Genomic DNA, 16133 nt, shown 5'->3' with positions numbered 1-16133 from the left:
TCTGAGAATTGGATTTGAAGAGAGCAAAGTATTGCGCAGGAATCTGCGTGTCTCAGGGAAGAGCTGCCAGCTGGGATTGCCTGAAACACGGGGTCAAAACCTGGAAACTGCATCCAGGACCAGAGTCTCTGTGTTTTCTACATGTCCTTATGGATTTGGGGATTAACTGGAGGCCAAGTGGTTAATTCAGCCTTTTTCCCAAAAAGGGTCGTGCTGCCTGAATGCAGCATCCCACAAAAATGAGTGGGTTTGATATTCCATAAAAATAATTTGCCCTGTTGTGGCAAGCGCGCTGCATCACGAGTGCGTTTTATCAGCAGCGCGAGCTGGATCAAACCTTTGTCACCAGCAGAAATTAAAGCAGATTTCCTGCCTCAGGTCACTACCCCTTGCCTTGCACTCAGACTTGCAGCACTGGTTTATGAAGATGAAACCGTCTTCAGACAGTTCCAATGATAAGGATAAAATATCTGGTTTTCTTTCATTCTAGAGAATTTAGCAAACCTTTGCTTCCTGTGGGAAGAGCCGGCGTCTTGCTTGCTGAAATCTTGCACCTTCTATGCAAACAAATGGTAAGTGTAGCGCTTGTAGATGCAGCCAGGACGTGCTTATGCATAAAACCTACACATTTCCCACAAAAAGATGTTTAGGGATGGGTCAGCCACTCCAGATAACCCAGGAATAACGCAGGAAACCTGCCTCTTCATCCCCACTTTCAAACCAAACCTTAGGAGGTTCCAAAAAGTTTAACTATTTTTTTTCTCGTCGCTTTTCCCTTTTGCAGGTCCCTTTGCACTTGGCTTCTTGCAGAAGCTAGGGTGCGGAAATACCGCAAGAGGGACATTCTCGAGGGATTTCTGGGCTGACCAGAAGCAGCAAGTGCCGGGAATGTTGCGCGAGAGCCGTTCTTGCGGGCCGGAGAGGTTCTGCGGGTTCGGATAAGCTTCAGATGCCTCTAGACTTCTGGGTGCTTATCCAAACGGAACCTGCCAACTCCTAAAATTCACCCAGCACTAGGGGTAGCGACACCTTTTCACCCTGTGACTTCTAGAGCTCTCTTACACATTTCACAGTTGTGTGTCCAAACAGTTTGGTGGCTTCCCTATAACTCCGTCTCCATTTTTGTCCTTTTTTTTAAGCCAGCTAAATACTGCACTTTGGATAGTGTCTATTTGAAACCCTGTAAAATCCCTCACTTGCCCTTTTATTTTCTTTTGTTTTTAAGCATGCATTCAAATAAGGTTGATTGTTCCAGGAGCATTTAGTCTAGCAGTGCAAATAGTGACCTTTTCGTTTATGTATTTTAGTTTGATGCTTGTTTGGACAGTCGATTCCCATTTATTTTTCTCTGTCCTGTGAAAGGAAAGCTGCTGTACTCTGGGGCTTGAAACACAAGGTTTAGGTTTCGGTTTCTAATTCCATCTCATCCAGGCCCATGCTTGGACTCGGGTATTTCAATGTAATATCAGTCACCTAATTTGGATCCTGATGAACTGTAGCAGGAACTAAGCACAATTAGCTCCTAACAGTCTGCATGGTAAGCTGGAAATTGTCATCTGCTTTGTAAAATGACAATCGGGCTGCTTTTATCGGCGCTTACCGTAGGCTATGCAGTCATCTCCATTGCGCAGGTGCTGTAAGATTGAATTTCTGGCAAAGCATTTTGGTGAAAAGAGCTGGTTGTTATCAGTATTTTTATTCTTGTAAGAATTATTGCGTATGTGGCACCGCAGGCAGGATACCAAACGGTCAGTGTGACATCAGAGGATGCGGGAGGTCGAACTGTGTGTGCTGCAAAGGAGCTTTTCTCAATGGTTGCAATAAGTTGGAGGAATTGAAAAGTCAACTTGGTATTATGGACCTGAATTTAAGGCTTGATCTCTGCACAGAAAGCAGCCATGTAAATAGTTGTTTTCTGAAAGTAGCTAGTGAAAATTAACGTCAAGGCAGGGGGAGAATGAGTCACGGAGGAAGTTAATGATAGTCAGGAGAAGTATCTAAGTCACCTACTGCCAATTCTGTGTCACGGCCGTGGGCAACTGTGTCTTGTTCAGATGTGTCACTTTTCGTAGGCAATCTCTGGCTGCAGTCGTTGCAAACCCCACGTCTCACGTTATGCCTTGTTTCCAACCCATCACTGTGGCGTTTGACCACTTGACAAGACGTATCTACCTGTGGCAGGATCGCGTCCATGATTTCTCTTGCACGGGGTTTCCAGACGTTCTCACTTCCTTGCTAGGCATCTTGTTTGGTGGCTGAACGGTTCTTTATTTCTCCTGACACAGCTGCACCACTCCGGCTTGCGTAAGATCCCCCGGTTGTCTCTCAGGTCTTCAAAATGAATACATTTTTTTGTGTTTTAGAGCCATAAGAAAGTGGGAGCCTTATGGAGGGAGTCTGGCCTCAGTTGGAAGGACTACTTACCCGAAGGGGAGGATGTACATACCTTTCTCACGGAACAAGTGAGTTCAGAGCAAGCATCTGCTTTATGAATTATTTCGATACAGTGGTTTTTTTCCCCGTGTCCTGTTTGTTCATCCTCTTCCATCATGTTCTTATGGATATTGATAGGGGATGTGGGGTGAAGTGTCTCCCTCACCAAGTTGGGGTTAGATTATTTCCTTTCTGCAATGCCAGGACTGGCTCTTCCCCTCTGGGAGATCCATTTCTCCAGCTGGGAGGAGTGAACTCAAGGGCAGAATAAATCATAGCAGTTATTCCCTCATCCCACCTTGTGTTATCATCCTGGTGAGTTTCACAACCGAGAGCAGCCAGGACAGATGGAGGACACTTTGCAGCAGAAGCCAGAGCTCTCCCTTTAGAGCCCCAAGTGATCTTCTACCCGGTTTTATTATTTATTGATAGCACATAGGAAGTGCTGCGCTGCAGGAAATCAAATGGATTACTGAGGCCTGGAGCTTGGTGAGGGGGCTGTAGATCCTCTGTCACATTTTGCAATGAATCAGGGCGTTAGCCACAATTTTTGTGAGCGAATGCCAGCTCTGGTAATTGCATTCCAGCTCCCCATCATTTCAGTTGAGCAGCACGCACTTTATTTTGTGTGTGCTTGTATTGTGTGGGGCTGGAGTTGCTCTGGGATGCCTGGTTGTCTTTGCTGGATAATGGAGCTCCCCTGTGTTTGTAAAATGCTGTATAATCTCTGAAACAGAAAAGGTATATAAATCATTGTAATGATAACTTAGCAGCTGAAAGGTGCCAGAAAGCAGAACGAAGTGTAGTTTGCCGCCTCCGTTTGGTGTAATTCAGCTTAGGAAAGTATTTGTAACTCATTCTCATCATTGCTTCTGATGTTGCAGAAGTTGGACTTCACAGAATCCGACTGTTCCAGTTCCTCAGAAGCACTTTCAGAGAAAGAACTCTCTGCGGAAGAGCTGAACAAGCAGCTGGAAAAACTCATTGTTGAGGACAAGGCGAATGATGAACAAATCTTTGACTGGGTAGAGGTACAAAGACTATTTTCACCCTCCCTGCACACAGTTCGTTAACTGCTTTTGTCAATATTTTCCCATCTAAAGGAGCATTTCTGCAGGCTCCTCCTTAGGCATAGGATAAGAAGGTTAAGTCTGTGCAATCAACACTTCCAAAGAATTAAAACCTATATGTAATTAGTTATTTCATAGTAAGCTTTAGCAAGAAAGAATTTTAGCGATGTTAACATGCAAATGTGTAACTGCCTTTTAAATATTGTAGAATTTTGACTCTGAAATCACTGCTTCTGGTTACTACATTTTAGAGAGTACACCGCTATGTTCTTTCTTCGCAAAATACGAGATACAAGCTTCTCATGGCTTTTTGCAACATGACTTACCACGTTCCCCCCTGCCATGCTGCAAATCGTCCTGGGCAGTCACCGAGGGCAGGTGCATCTTTCCCAGTGCATTGGAGCAGTAACTAAGAGAAACCAAAGAAAAGAGACAAAAAATAAGCCCTGTCAACTCACTGATCTTTTGCCTCCTCTCCTTGTTGCATCCTTTAAGCGAGATTTTAAATCTAGCGTCTGAAATGATCCTCAACCCGATTCATGTAGATCTGTGCTTACAGCTAAATCTTGGTCAGCTTCAGTTCAGTTATTTCTGTTGCTACACCAGTGTGTCAGAAATGTCATTTTCTGGTGCCATTAGAGAAGTTGAGAGCGGAATAAAAATCTGGGGACACCCATAGGCTCTTTGTAGCCTTGGACAAGTTATACAGCCGTTCTCCAGATTTCTTCTACAAAGCAAACCGAACTCCCCCCAAGGAGCATGCTGTCAAAAAATTGTCGAAAAAGCCTAAAACTTTTAGAAAATGCAGATGGGCATTGTAAAAGCCAAGCCGTGCTGGTTTGGTTTGTTTCTAGAGACAAACTACTAGTTGTGGGAGTAGTTAGATGTCGATCGCATGAGGACTTTCGTTGCACGTTGACGTACCTGAGCTGTTTGAAGAAGGGAATGGGACAGCTGAGCTTCTGCAGAGGGGAGAACTGGATTTCTGCTGCAGCAGCTTCTGCTGAACTCGAACTCGCTGCCAAACGCAGCTGTGGATTTTGGAAGCGGTTGCTCTCCGGCAGCGGCGTGTTGTTAACTGGTCCATTTACTCTTGATTTCAGGCTAATCTAGATGAAAGCCAGATGAGTTCACCGACATTCCTTAGAGCTTTAATGACAGCGGTTTGTAAAGCAGCTATTATAGGTGAGTAGCTCACAATGTAAACACCACACCAACCAAACGTGCAAAGAATTATGTGTTTCAGGTTTATGTCACTTTTTCCTCCCCTGAGGCTTTTTTTTTATCACACACTAAGACTTTTGCTCCGTGCTTTGCTGGTTACGGTGTTCTGGAGGTGCTGGCGTGTCCCAGTGACCTTACGTGAACAGACATTTCAGGCTCTGAGTAGTGCCAGATTGTTCATTGATTTTTCTAGTGAAGGTGGAACTGTGCTATATGCATTATTAAGATAATTAGTGGCGGCAAGTCCACGTGGGTGCTCTACCATCGCAGATTGCCACGTGCGAGTTGGAAGCGTGGGTTGCAAAGAGAAGCCAGCCTGCAGCTCTGGCTTTTTAATAGTGTTGGAAAGGCGATTTCTGTGGATGACTCGAATGTGGGGCAGTCGGCTGGAAATGGGGGAGAGGGTGGGTTCCCAAGTCAGACATCTGAGCCTCAGGCCCTCGGGGGCGCTTGAATAAAAGCGCTGAAGCCAGAAACATCTGGTCAGTTCGTTTTGTTTTCTTTAACTTTACTGTCCGCATCTGGCGAGGCAAAAAACTTGCACTTGTAAAGCACCCGGTTCTGCTCTCAGCTGTAAGAGTCACGCTTGGTGGAGAGACTGGTCCGAATCTAACTCGTTGGGAGGGGACACACAGCCCAGCTCTTTCCAGAACAGAACCCTTCTGATGCCACCTAGTGTTAGTGGCGAAATGACACAGGATTTGATGACAAATGTTTATGGGTTCCCCGATGTGTATCAGGAACATCTTCTGGTTTATGTTTTGACCTTGAGGGGTTTCTTTTCTTTTTGTTTTCAAAATATCACTTAATTGTGTTGCACAATCTACTTAAAAGCTGCTGAGTGATTTATCTGTGTTGCTGATGGACTTCTAATGTGTATTTTTATATATTCCTGATTCCCTGTGTCACGTGCAGCCTATGATTCTGCCTTAGTATTTTCAGAAAAACATATATACTTTTCTAAAAGCCTATATAACCTATATAACCACAGTTTTAGCCCTGGCCATTGTACACGCTTTCGATATCCAGTTGTCTGTGGAAACACAACAATTTGCACAGTAAGTTTGTGATTCCTTTGCGTGTGTCCCTGCAGGTGCTGGTTGGCTTTGGGGGACTGGAGGGTTCAAGAGTTCCAGAAAAAGTTGTTGATTAGAAAAACTTCTTCTTAATTAATATCTGCCCTTGCCGCTGTCTGGCCAAGCTGACCCTGTTTTCCTCTCTCCCCCTCAGCGGACTCTTCCAGCTTCCGTGTGGACACTGCTGTTATCAAACAGAGAGTGCCGATCTTACTCAAGTACCTAGACTCAGACACAGAGAAGGAACTACAAGCACTTTATGCACTACAAGCATCAATAGTAAAACTTGATCAACCTCCTAGTAAGTGTTTGCTCTGTGCTGGGGGTTTGAACTCTGACAGCGTGAGGAGAGGTTGGTTCTGTGAGAGGAAAATCTAGCAATAGGGTGTGGAGGAGGATGTGCTGTTCCTGGCAGTGGAAACAAAATTTTACCTTGTTATGTAGCAGATGATAGGGGGCAGCGTTGAGTGGTTTCTGTTAGTCCAGATTCCGGCTTTCAGAGCAGCACAGGTCCCCGAATGCTTGGCCAGAGGCCGGCTCTTCTCTTGCTTGCTTCTATAAGCAGCCATGCAGGAGGAAGGACAAACCTCTGTTGATACAAAGGAAAAATAGCAGTAAAAAATGATCTGTTGAGTGTACAGTACCTGGACATATGAGTGTTGTAATTGAATTGCTGCACCACCCATGTCGGTGGACTTGGAGGGAATAAAATGGACAACTGATGAGTTCTCCCAGAGCCACTGCAGAAAATTTGTTGGAAGAGAGGTGTGGGGTTGCCAAAGAAGCAGAGATACCCGGGGAGGCTGCAGCACCAAATCAGAGTGCCCAAAACCACCCAACATGATCGTCCTTGTCTTTAAGGCACTAGTTATTCATTATCCCTCCTGCTGAGCCCTGAAAAATGAGCTGTTGGAAGAGCCAGGCTGCAGGTTGTGTGGTCTGGTGAGGGCAGGCTGGGCTGCTCTGGGTTCTTGTCTCTAGATAATACGTTCCCACGGCCGCTTTCCCTTTTCTGTGGAGCACGTGCTGTCCGACAGCATCAGCGGGGCCCGTTCTCCCTCTCAGCTGCGTGTAACCAGCCAGGAAGCAATAACTCAGTAACAGACCTCCCTTTTGCTTGTATCTGCTTCTCGTGCTTTAAAGGTCACGTTAATCCCCTTATCCATAACCGCGTCTTTGTCCGCCGGCTTAAACCGCGCAGCGCTAACAGCTGTTCTCTCCCGTTCGTCCATTATCGCAGATTTGTTGCGGATGTTTTTCGATTGCCTGTATGATGAGGAGGTAATATCAGAGGATGCCTTCTACAAGTGGGAAAGCAGCAAGGACCCAGCGGAGCAGAACGGGAAAGGAGTAGCGCTCAAATCCGTCACAGCGTTCTTCACGTGGCTACGGGAGGCCGAAGAGGAATCGGAGGATAATTAAAACTTAAAAAAATACAGAGAAAACAAAAAAAAAAACAAAAAAAAAAAAAAAAAGGAAAAAAAAAAAAGAAACAGTTTAAGTATTTTTTTAAAGAGTTTCACGTCTTCGCCAATCACAGTGCAGCAAGGCCAATTCTCGCAGACCCCCCTTCCCCACACATGCACGAGTGGGAGAGGTAAAAGTAGATAAACACAAAGGTGACCATGGAGGAAAAAAGGTACTTGAAAAACAAAAGTAAACTTCCAACCTGAGGGCGGGAGCACTAAACCAAAACACATGTATTATTTATAGAAAATATCTTCTGTTTTAACCTTTTTTTTTTTCTTTTCTTTTTAAACGAGGACTCACAAAAAACACAAAGCGAAACAAATCTGTTTAGCAAAAAAAAAAAAAAAAAGGTGAAAAACTTTTAATTTATTATTTTAAGGACTGCAAATGCCAGTGTAATTTTTAAATTTGCAGTTTCTGTAAACGAATTGTATAATAGAACAAAAGCAGAGAAATAAATTTCCCTCCCCTTCATATGCACCCCAGTTTTGTTTCAAAGCATGATAAATAGACAAAACTTTCAAGGGGGTTGGGGTAAGCTAGATGAGGAAGACATCTTTTTCTTTTTAATTGTCATCAGATTTTTCTGCCTGCCTCTCAGCTTGCTTCAGAAATTTAAAAAGAAAATAGTAATCAAAACGTACATAACCTTGGAACGGAAGGAAATGCATTTGAGAAAACCGCCGCGGACCAGAGTGCTCCAAAAAACCAACTCGTTCGAAACAGTGCTACCCCGGGGAAAAAGTACTAGTGATACTTTCAGAACCTTTAGAGCAACTTTAAGGCTTGTAAATACATAGAACAAATATTTAAAAAAATGAAAAAAAGAAATTGACTCAATACTATTTCTTTTCACTTTCAAAATATAAAGAACAAAATAAAGACAAACATTGCAAGTTTAAAAGAAAGTAAAACGACTTCTCCTTTGACAGCTGCTGAATGTGTGCACCATTCTGAGCGGTGCTGGCTTCCTTTTCCTTGTGTAGGTCCTCGGTTCCAAACTGTACATATAGTGTGTGTATGTATGTGTGTCTACCAAAAAAAGAGGGGTGAGAGCAATTGTTGTTTAAAAAAAAAAACCTAAATATGGGGAAAAAGACAAAAAAAAAGGGGGTTGTGCTTGGGAGACCTTTTGTGCAGAGAGAACTTAATGGCCGAGGAGCAGCTGGCTGGGCGGCTGTTCCGTGCCGGTGCCTTTGGTTCCCGGCACATCGCGGCGAGGCCGGGACACGACCGCGGGGGCAGTGGGTGCCTGATCCCAGCTCGGTTTTTCCAACCGTGCGGCCGCAACGTCTCTGATGTGACTTGGATCAGTGGCATCGTCCCGGGGACTTGGGACCCTGCGGAGGTGGCAGCCGCTGGAGCAGAGAACCAGCCCTTTCGCCGTGGCCTGTGCGTCTCTTGTCACTTGGATTGCGCCACTACCCTTCGCACCTGAGGAACGCAAAGACCCGCAGCGGGTGAAAACAAAAGCATCCTACAAGAGTCAAGAGGTGGAACGCGCGCTGCGGTGCTCCTCCCGGCTTTGCCTACCCCAGGACGGTGTCTGCAGGCTGGGCGTGCCCGGGTACAAATGAAGCAGTCGCTTCACAGCGCAGTCGGAGCGTCTGTTTTCTGTGCGCTCAGAGGGACCTCACCCCGACACCACACAGTCCTCCAAACTGAGCCGCTGCTGAGTACGTTAAGTCTCTTGTGTGTCTCTCTTCAACAACCAAAGATGACCTGCTGGCTCTCACTGTGAAGAAGCATCTACCATAATACAAGTCTGCAAAGTCCGTGAAGCCTGAAAATGTAGTTTGTGAACTGTGGTCCATGGACCGCGAGTAACCTGTGGAGCATTTGCTGGTGGTCGGTGCAGCACTAGCTGCTCACATGATGCTGTCTTTTTCTTTCCAGCTGCTAAGTCACTTCTTTTTTTTAAAAAAAAAAAAAAAAAAAAGTAAAAACGAGGAAAAAAAAAAGGCTACAAATACATGAAATACTTTCCTAATCTTACTTTTACATGTAAACAATTGCTGTACTTGCATAAGGATGTTGTTTGATCACCAAGGGGAAGGGAGGAGGGCGCCTGGTTGTGGCTGGAGGGGAGATGTCCGTGGGACGCTTTCCCTGTTAACGTGTTCCACGCCATGAATCTGAGCTAGAGAATCCATGGCCTAAAACACTAGAGCATTGTTTGTTTTTTGGGGGGTTTTTTTTAGTAACAATAAAACACTTTTCTCTGATGTTTTGTTAAAAAAAAAAAAAATCTCACCCTTAATATATGCATATATATGTATCTGCTCGTACGACATGCAGCGAGCGATTCCTCGTCCTCAGCCGCTTCCCCTCGCAGTTGTGCGCAGCGGTTTGGTGACAGGCGCTCTCGAGATCTCCGAAAAGTTCGTCCGCAGGGAAACCCCCTCCCAGCCACTCTCCAGGTGTGTGTGTTAAACCTCTGCAGAAAGTCCTGTGGGTGCTGGTCTCGGAAAAGTCATTTTTCAGCCAGAACATGAGCAGGTACATGATGGTTTGTAGCAGTTAAGTGGTTGAATGCCAGTTCGTATGTAAGTGAGGCCGGATATTTGCCAAGTTGCCTGTGCACCTGATGAATTTCCCCTCAGTGTCAGACCCTGCTGGGAACATGAGTGTGTAACAGTGGGGCTGTGCCATGCAAGGATTGCGATTTATTTATCGATTGCCTTGAATTAGGAACAAATTGCTAGAGCCTTTGAACAGCCATGTGAATCCAAGTGTGTCAAGGCAGGGACGTTTATCTGGGGAGCTTGAATCTTTTGGCTAAAAGAGCTGGAAAAGCACTGGCTGGAGGGAGTGGGAACGGTGAACATGTGGATGGAGGAGAGGTGAGAAAGTCTCCTTCTTGCTTGACCTTTTTATGTTAAAATGTTCTAGGGGGATGAGAACTTGCCCTGTTAATGTCCTGCAAATTCCAGGAAGGAAGTTTTAAGAGTGTTTTCAGAATTACCCACAGGCTCTGGGCTTGCAGCATGGCAAGCTTTGCATTTTCTGCATCTGGATCAGTTAAGCTGCTTGTAGAGCTGTGAGTACTTCAGGCGTGAGACTTTAAGGTCTCCAGCTGAGGGTATGTTGCCGTAAGGTTCAGCTTCCCACAAATGTCACCACAGGGAGCATATCTGAGCAGTTTTGGATAAACTGCTTCCTCTGCTCCCCTTGCACGGTTTGCTTACCTGCATGGAGCAGCGTGGTTGATTTTGGTCGCTGCCTAGATCAACGCAGGTTTGCAGGTGGTTGGGGCTCCTGAGGATGCGGCCCGTAGTCCTGGAAGATCTTTGCAACATGTCTCCTGAGGGGTATTAAAATAGAAAAAACTGTAAGGTATATATGAAACAGAAAGAGTGATGATTAAGTAAAAGACTGATCCTGAAGGAATGTGATTTGTTGGAGCCTTATTTTACATAGGCGAGGAGAGGTGAGCTGTGGTTACTCCTACCTGACGTGATAGCAAAGCCTTAGCAGGGCGGACAGCAAAAGGTTTGAGTGTGTTGTTTTGTTTTCTCCCAGTCGTGGTCCTATAAGACATTCAAACACATCTGGGCAGGCTTGTGAACATAGCAGGGGCTTAATGCAGCTCAGCAGGAAAGAGCGGCATTAGAAGTCATTTCCACTGCCGGGAGCCCTTCTCGTGCTGAGGCTACGTGCACTATCAAAGGTGCAGGCAAGGAGGAGCAAAAGCGTCACTTACATCCCTGTTTATTGCCGAAAATGTCCCCGGACCTGAAGCAATCAAACAGCAAATTTCCAGGCCAGGTGTCTGCCGAAGGCTGGTTTCTTTCTAGGAAAGTATTTTCAGAAACAGATAATCCATTTCCGTATGAATGAGGTCAGTGATTTTTACCGATCCCAGATGTGTTTGCACTCTGTCTGCTTGTGTTAACGTGTTTAGGTTTTAACCTTATTTTTTCAAGAAGCCTCAGGTCCAGGAACAGACCTGTGCGAAGAAGCCATGCAGCAGGAGAGGCTCAGGAGAAGGGATTCCTCTGCAGAGATGGTTTTTAGTTTTAAGGTGGTTTAAGCCAGTAGTAACTTAACACTGGTCGTTCCTGCATTCCTGCAACCCACAGACCTTTGGTTCCAACCCTATAGACTATTTTTTTTCTGATAAAGGAAAAACAGGGCCTCTGAAAAGTCCTCTTAACTCGCTGAGCATGCTGAAAATGTTTAAAACCAATTGCAGATGTTGGCATCTCATCGCCAAAAGGGTGGCTGTGACTGTTCCTGCTGCGTTTCGTTCCAGCGTGAGTCATTTTTACAGACGAAGGAACCCGAAGCTGGTTGCCTTGTCGGAAGTGTTCATTGCAGAGCAGAGAAGCTCTTGCAGCTGTGCTCCTGGCACTGCTCACTTGATTTGTTTCACAGACACAAGAGGGTTTAGCTTTGGGGGCAGTAAGCTCAAATAAGACCCCCCAGAAGGCTCTTGTGCCATTAAATCCAACACCTTTGGCCTTGAGGCACTGAACTGGCTGTTGGCCGCGGGTCGGCCCATGACGGTGGTGAGATACTGTGTGGCAGGAGTTGGGTCAGGGCTGTTGTGCACTATGTAGGGATGGAGCCATCAGGAGGCGTTGAGGCCGGCAATTGCTCTGAGCTCCCGCTTTACACGGTCGGTCGGGCAGGGAGAGTTTGGCCTTCTCCTGCTACCTGATTGTAGGCCAGCTGAGCAGCATCTCCTGCCAAGCAGCATCAGTGGGAGTGTGAGCTCTTCACACGCCACTTGCTTTTAATAAGGTGCCAACAAGTTTTGCACAAGTTGCTGCACGCTGATAGGAACTCCAAGCGGTGGTTCGACGTGGCCTGGGGGCCTTGTGCAAGTTTCAACAACCACAGGATGGAGCCTGGGGATAAGGAGGCTTCAGAGCAGAGGGTCCTGCTTGGCTGCCCCTCTCCCAGCCCAGCTCTGTGGATAGTTCACCCACGAGGAGTCGTCGCAGGAAAACCACGGCGAAGGCCAAACAACCACAGCAAGAGATTGATTAATTCAGCTTCCAGCAGCGTGACCAAATCCCTGCTGATATCCAAGGAAGTTTAACGCAAAGTTTTCTACCCTTGTATTTTCCAAGGGGCTCCGCTTGCCACCTGTGTTGCAGTCGTGTGGTGTGCTGAAATAACTGCAGAGTATTAAAATGCTGCTGTAGGTGTGCCAGCCTATGATCTGTGGAAAGCTTTGGTTTGGAAAGCACCAGTTTCTCTTCCTTATTTCCAGCTGCTAAATTGTGCTGAAACAGCATCGGAAATAAAACCGGCTCCCATTCCATTCAGTACTTTCCAAAGGGGAATTTGTCCAAGGGTGCAGTTGCTGTCCCAGCTGCAGGGATGGTTGTGCTGTGGCTGCAAATTGGCAAGGGGACTTGGGGAAGGCAATGGATGCTTTACGATAGGAAATCCTTGCAGTAGTGAGCAGAGAGAATGGTAAAGCCTAGCTCTTGTGCACTTGGTTGGCCTGTTGCAGCCCTCCTGAAAGGTTTAACAGCACATGTCTCAAAGCAGAGTTTTCCTAAGCTTGCAGGGTACAGAGCATTAGCAAACATGGAGCAGAGCACTGTTAGAAGTGTTTTGTCAGTGTTGCAGAGAACAGCTGGACAGAAGCTGAAAAAATATCATCTTAGTGAATGCAGCTGGTACCATGGTATTACCCATGAAGGAAAATAAGTCATTTCAGTGCTGCAGAATAAGCTATTCTGAAATAACGCCTGGTGCAAATGCTCTGTGCTGTTAAAGATGGCCTGAAGTGAATAATCTGTGAGTCCCAGCCACCTCCCATTTGTGTGGTACTTCACCAAAAGCAGCTGGCCTGGGAAGAGAGCAGACACTCAGCTGCTTCAGCAGGGCTGTGGCACCACCACCGCCCGAATTTATGGCGATAAGCACCATGCACAGCTCCATCCTGCTGCACAGCTCTGCGGTGGGTGTTTTCATACACCAGGAACATCGAACATGAGGAGTTTCACACGCCTTCTCTGCAAAACAAGGGAATCAAGTGTTTTTACCCATCTTCCATGAAAACACATCTGACTCTTCTGGTCTCCTCCAGCATCACAAGGTGGATATTCTGCGCAGGAGCCTGGGCTGTGGCGGACACATCTTGAAGAAAAGCCAGTCAACAGGATTTCCCACGGAGAGATGCATACGCCAGCGCTCGAGCTGGCTGTACACTTCAAGGAAGAGCCATCGCCAAAAATGCTTCAAATTCCTGCTCAACCCAAAGGTTTTCTGTCTTCCCAGCAAGGCTTGCTGGCTGATTTCAGCTTCTCCTTGCTGTCATTTCTACTTGTCTGCTTCGGGTAAAATAGATCTCTATTTGTAATGCCAAAAGTACTATTAAAAAAACCCCAGCTTCTTCCAGGCACTGTTTTTCCAGTGACGACAGCATCTGCCTCCTTAATAATAAGGATCTATTTCAAATTAGAGCATCTCTAGAAATGCCTCAGCCTGTGGAGGCTGCTTAGTCCACAACATTTTCCTGCTCCAAACTTCTGTCAGCTCCAGTGGCATTTCTGTCCCGCCTTTGCTCCAGAACAGAGTAAACTTTGGTATTTTTAAGCATATTTTTATTCACTTTCTAGGAACTGATATAAAAATGAGTTAATTGAGGAACAGAATACCCCTTGTAAAAGGGAGCAATTGTTTGAAAAGATCAAGCTGAGTTAGCATGAAGGGTCAATGTGAGAGGGGCAGCAACAGATCAGCTGGGAGAAGTGTGGAGAACAAATTATTAGGAAGCCAATAAAGAGATCAAGGGTGAAGTCTGGAAGGCCACAAAGTGGCAGAGAATATGCATTTTTGAGTTGAAAGGAGAAATTGAGTGATTTTTGCACATAATTACAGGAACTACAGGGCTAAAAGAAGTGTGAATTGGAAGATAATCATAAGGTTTTTTTATTGATCAGTAGACATGTCTTTGGTTAATTGAGCCAGCAACAAAGTGGAAAATTGTGATTAAAGGACATCACTCTTCTAAAAGTCCATATTTCTACTGGAGATGTAGAGGAGGAAAATATATCGAGAAACAAAAAGCAACTCAAGTGTAAAGACAAGAATTGTGTGTGGGACAGCGGGAAGTGTGACACGGCTGCGTAACAGGTGAGTCCATCACTGAACGCTTGTGTGTGCTGCAGGCCAAAGGTCCCCGGAAGTTTGTGCGTGGCTCTGAAATTTAAAAGGAATTATGGATGTGAGAGACCCATGGTAATTAAATGTTTTGATTCTGTGATGGTTACAGGATAGTTCTCCCTGTGCAAATCCACTGGGTCAAACTGAAAACGCCTGACATGTCGCCAGCTGAATGGGAACACCAGGTAGAAAAAATGGGTCCTGCTCAAGCGATCCCACCAAACCAAAATACACATTCAGGGATAACCATATCTCAAGGTAAGAAGCTTCTCAGGGAATATTTGATTTGTCTTTCAAAGCACGAGAAGCTGAAGAAATAGCAGTGGAACGTGGAGCTTCAGGGATCAAAGAACAGCTGGACAGGAGCTGGAAAATATCATCAGGATGGAGCTCCACAGCCTTCTGGTGATTTGATACGTGACCAAATGGAAAAAGGATCAAGCTCTCCCCAAGCCGGGCTGATTGTGGGCCAAAAATGTACAAAGGCTTTCTAAAATAAATGCAAAAGTTGAGGTAAAAAGAGAAAAGGAAGAAGCTTGGGTGTGACAACACCAGAAGTTTGGACCTGCAGGCCAATATTAAAATATTAAAATAGAATTTAGCAACAAAGACATTGCACCCATTCAGCCAGCAGGATTGAGAATGTATCAGCAGAAGATTATTTCAGCTTGTAAGTTGCACGATGTGACAAAGGTAATTTTAAAAGGTAATAATAGTCTTGTGTAACTGTTAAGAAACACAAGGGCAACGTTAATTAAATAGAACAGCATTCACATCGGGTGAAAATTGTGGCAAAATGGGGAAAATAGAAGTTGGTGCTGGGGTAAGAAATTTAAAAGAGTAGCCCCTGGAATGGAGTTTCTGTGACCAGATGTATTTAAAACAGAAGCACAACAGGTTTCATATTTCCAACAAGAACAAGAACCCATGGCATTGCTCTGGATACAGGGTGGAAACAGTAAATCTCTTGACATGCCAATTTTACGGCTCTTCCTTGGGAACAGAAGCTATGTGTAAATAATCTAGTTTAAACCACAAGCTGTAGCGGACGGTCAGACCCCAGAGCTGTAAGTGAATTTGTAAAAGCTCTTGAGCTGTAGAAAGATGTAATAAAATCTAATTATTTAAGGGGGAAAAAATCTACAAACCAGTTGGAATTCTACTAGGGCACAGCACTTAGGAGGGTGGGACAGGTAGTGATAAGTGTTTAGTACTTGTTAAAAGTACTTAGTGGTTATTAAAAGTATTTGATGGTGATGATAGTGCTCCTCACAGTCACAGTTCCTCTCTGGCTGCATCCTCTGCTGAAGCAAGACTCCCCGAGGATGGATTTATTTCCCTGTCCTGCACTGTTCCAGTCCTCCTGTGCATCCTCCCTCAGAGGTCACAAGTTCCTGCCAGTGTCACCCACTTGCAGCAATGAGGGAACAGGGAGGGGGACACAATTGACACGAACCCACCCAAAAAACGGTGTGAAGGTGAGAGGAGATTAAGCAGTGTGTTTTGATGCAGCTGCTTTGCCCAGGCATGATATTTTCTCAAGAGCCCACCACGGTCGGGCAGGCATGTGGCTGTTGGGGAATGTGCAGGGCCCGCAGCTCCCTCTGGGCTGGATTTCGAGATAAAAAAACAGGGAAGGAGACAACAAAAGCTTTTCTCCTCCTCTGCTCGCACCCCAGCGTAGCGCTGTGGTGCAGCCAACGCAGGTGCTGGGGTATTGCACAAAGACTTG

The 16133-nt window shown here is 45.6% G+C and overlaps 1 protein-coding gene across 9 annotated transcripts in view; it reads left to right on the top strand.

Moving 5' to 3' along the window:
* The window catches only part of EIF4G3 (eukaryotic translation initiation factor 4 gamma 3), a 129182-nt gene extending 121886 nt beyond the window's left edge, over window positions 1-7296 (top strand). For all 9 annotated transcript variants that reach the window (XM_065037632.1, XM_065037636.1, XM_065037633.1 and 6 more), the window contains 6 exons: window positions 491-572; window positions 2364-2462; window positions 3318-3464; window positions 4607-4688; window positions 5958-6104; window positions 7044-7296. In XM_065037632.1, the coding sequence (XP_064893704.1) occupies window positions 491-572; window positions 2364-2462; window positions 3318-3464; window positions 4607-4688; window positions 5958-6104; window positions 7044-7225 (739 nt within the window). In that variant the 3' untranslated portion in view covers window positions 7226-7296. The remainder of the gene's footprint in view (window positions 1-490; window positions 573-2363; window positions 2463-3317; window positions 3465-4606; window positions 4689-5957; window positions 6105-7043) is intronic.
* The last annotated feature ends 8837 nt before the right edge of the window (window positions 7297-16133 follow it).

This window comes from Columba livia, chromosome 21, assembly GCF_036013475.1.
Source record: "Columba livia isolate bColLiv1 breed racing homer chromosome 21, bColLiv1.pat.W.v2, whole genome shotgun sequence".
Classification (NCBI taxonomy): domain Eukaryota; kingdom Metazoa; phylum Chordata; class Aves; order Columbiformes; family Columbidae; genus Columba; species Columba livia.
Note: the sequence above shows the minus strand (reverse complement) of the source record. Positions and strands in the feature narration are given on the sequence as shown.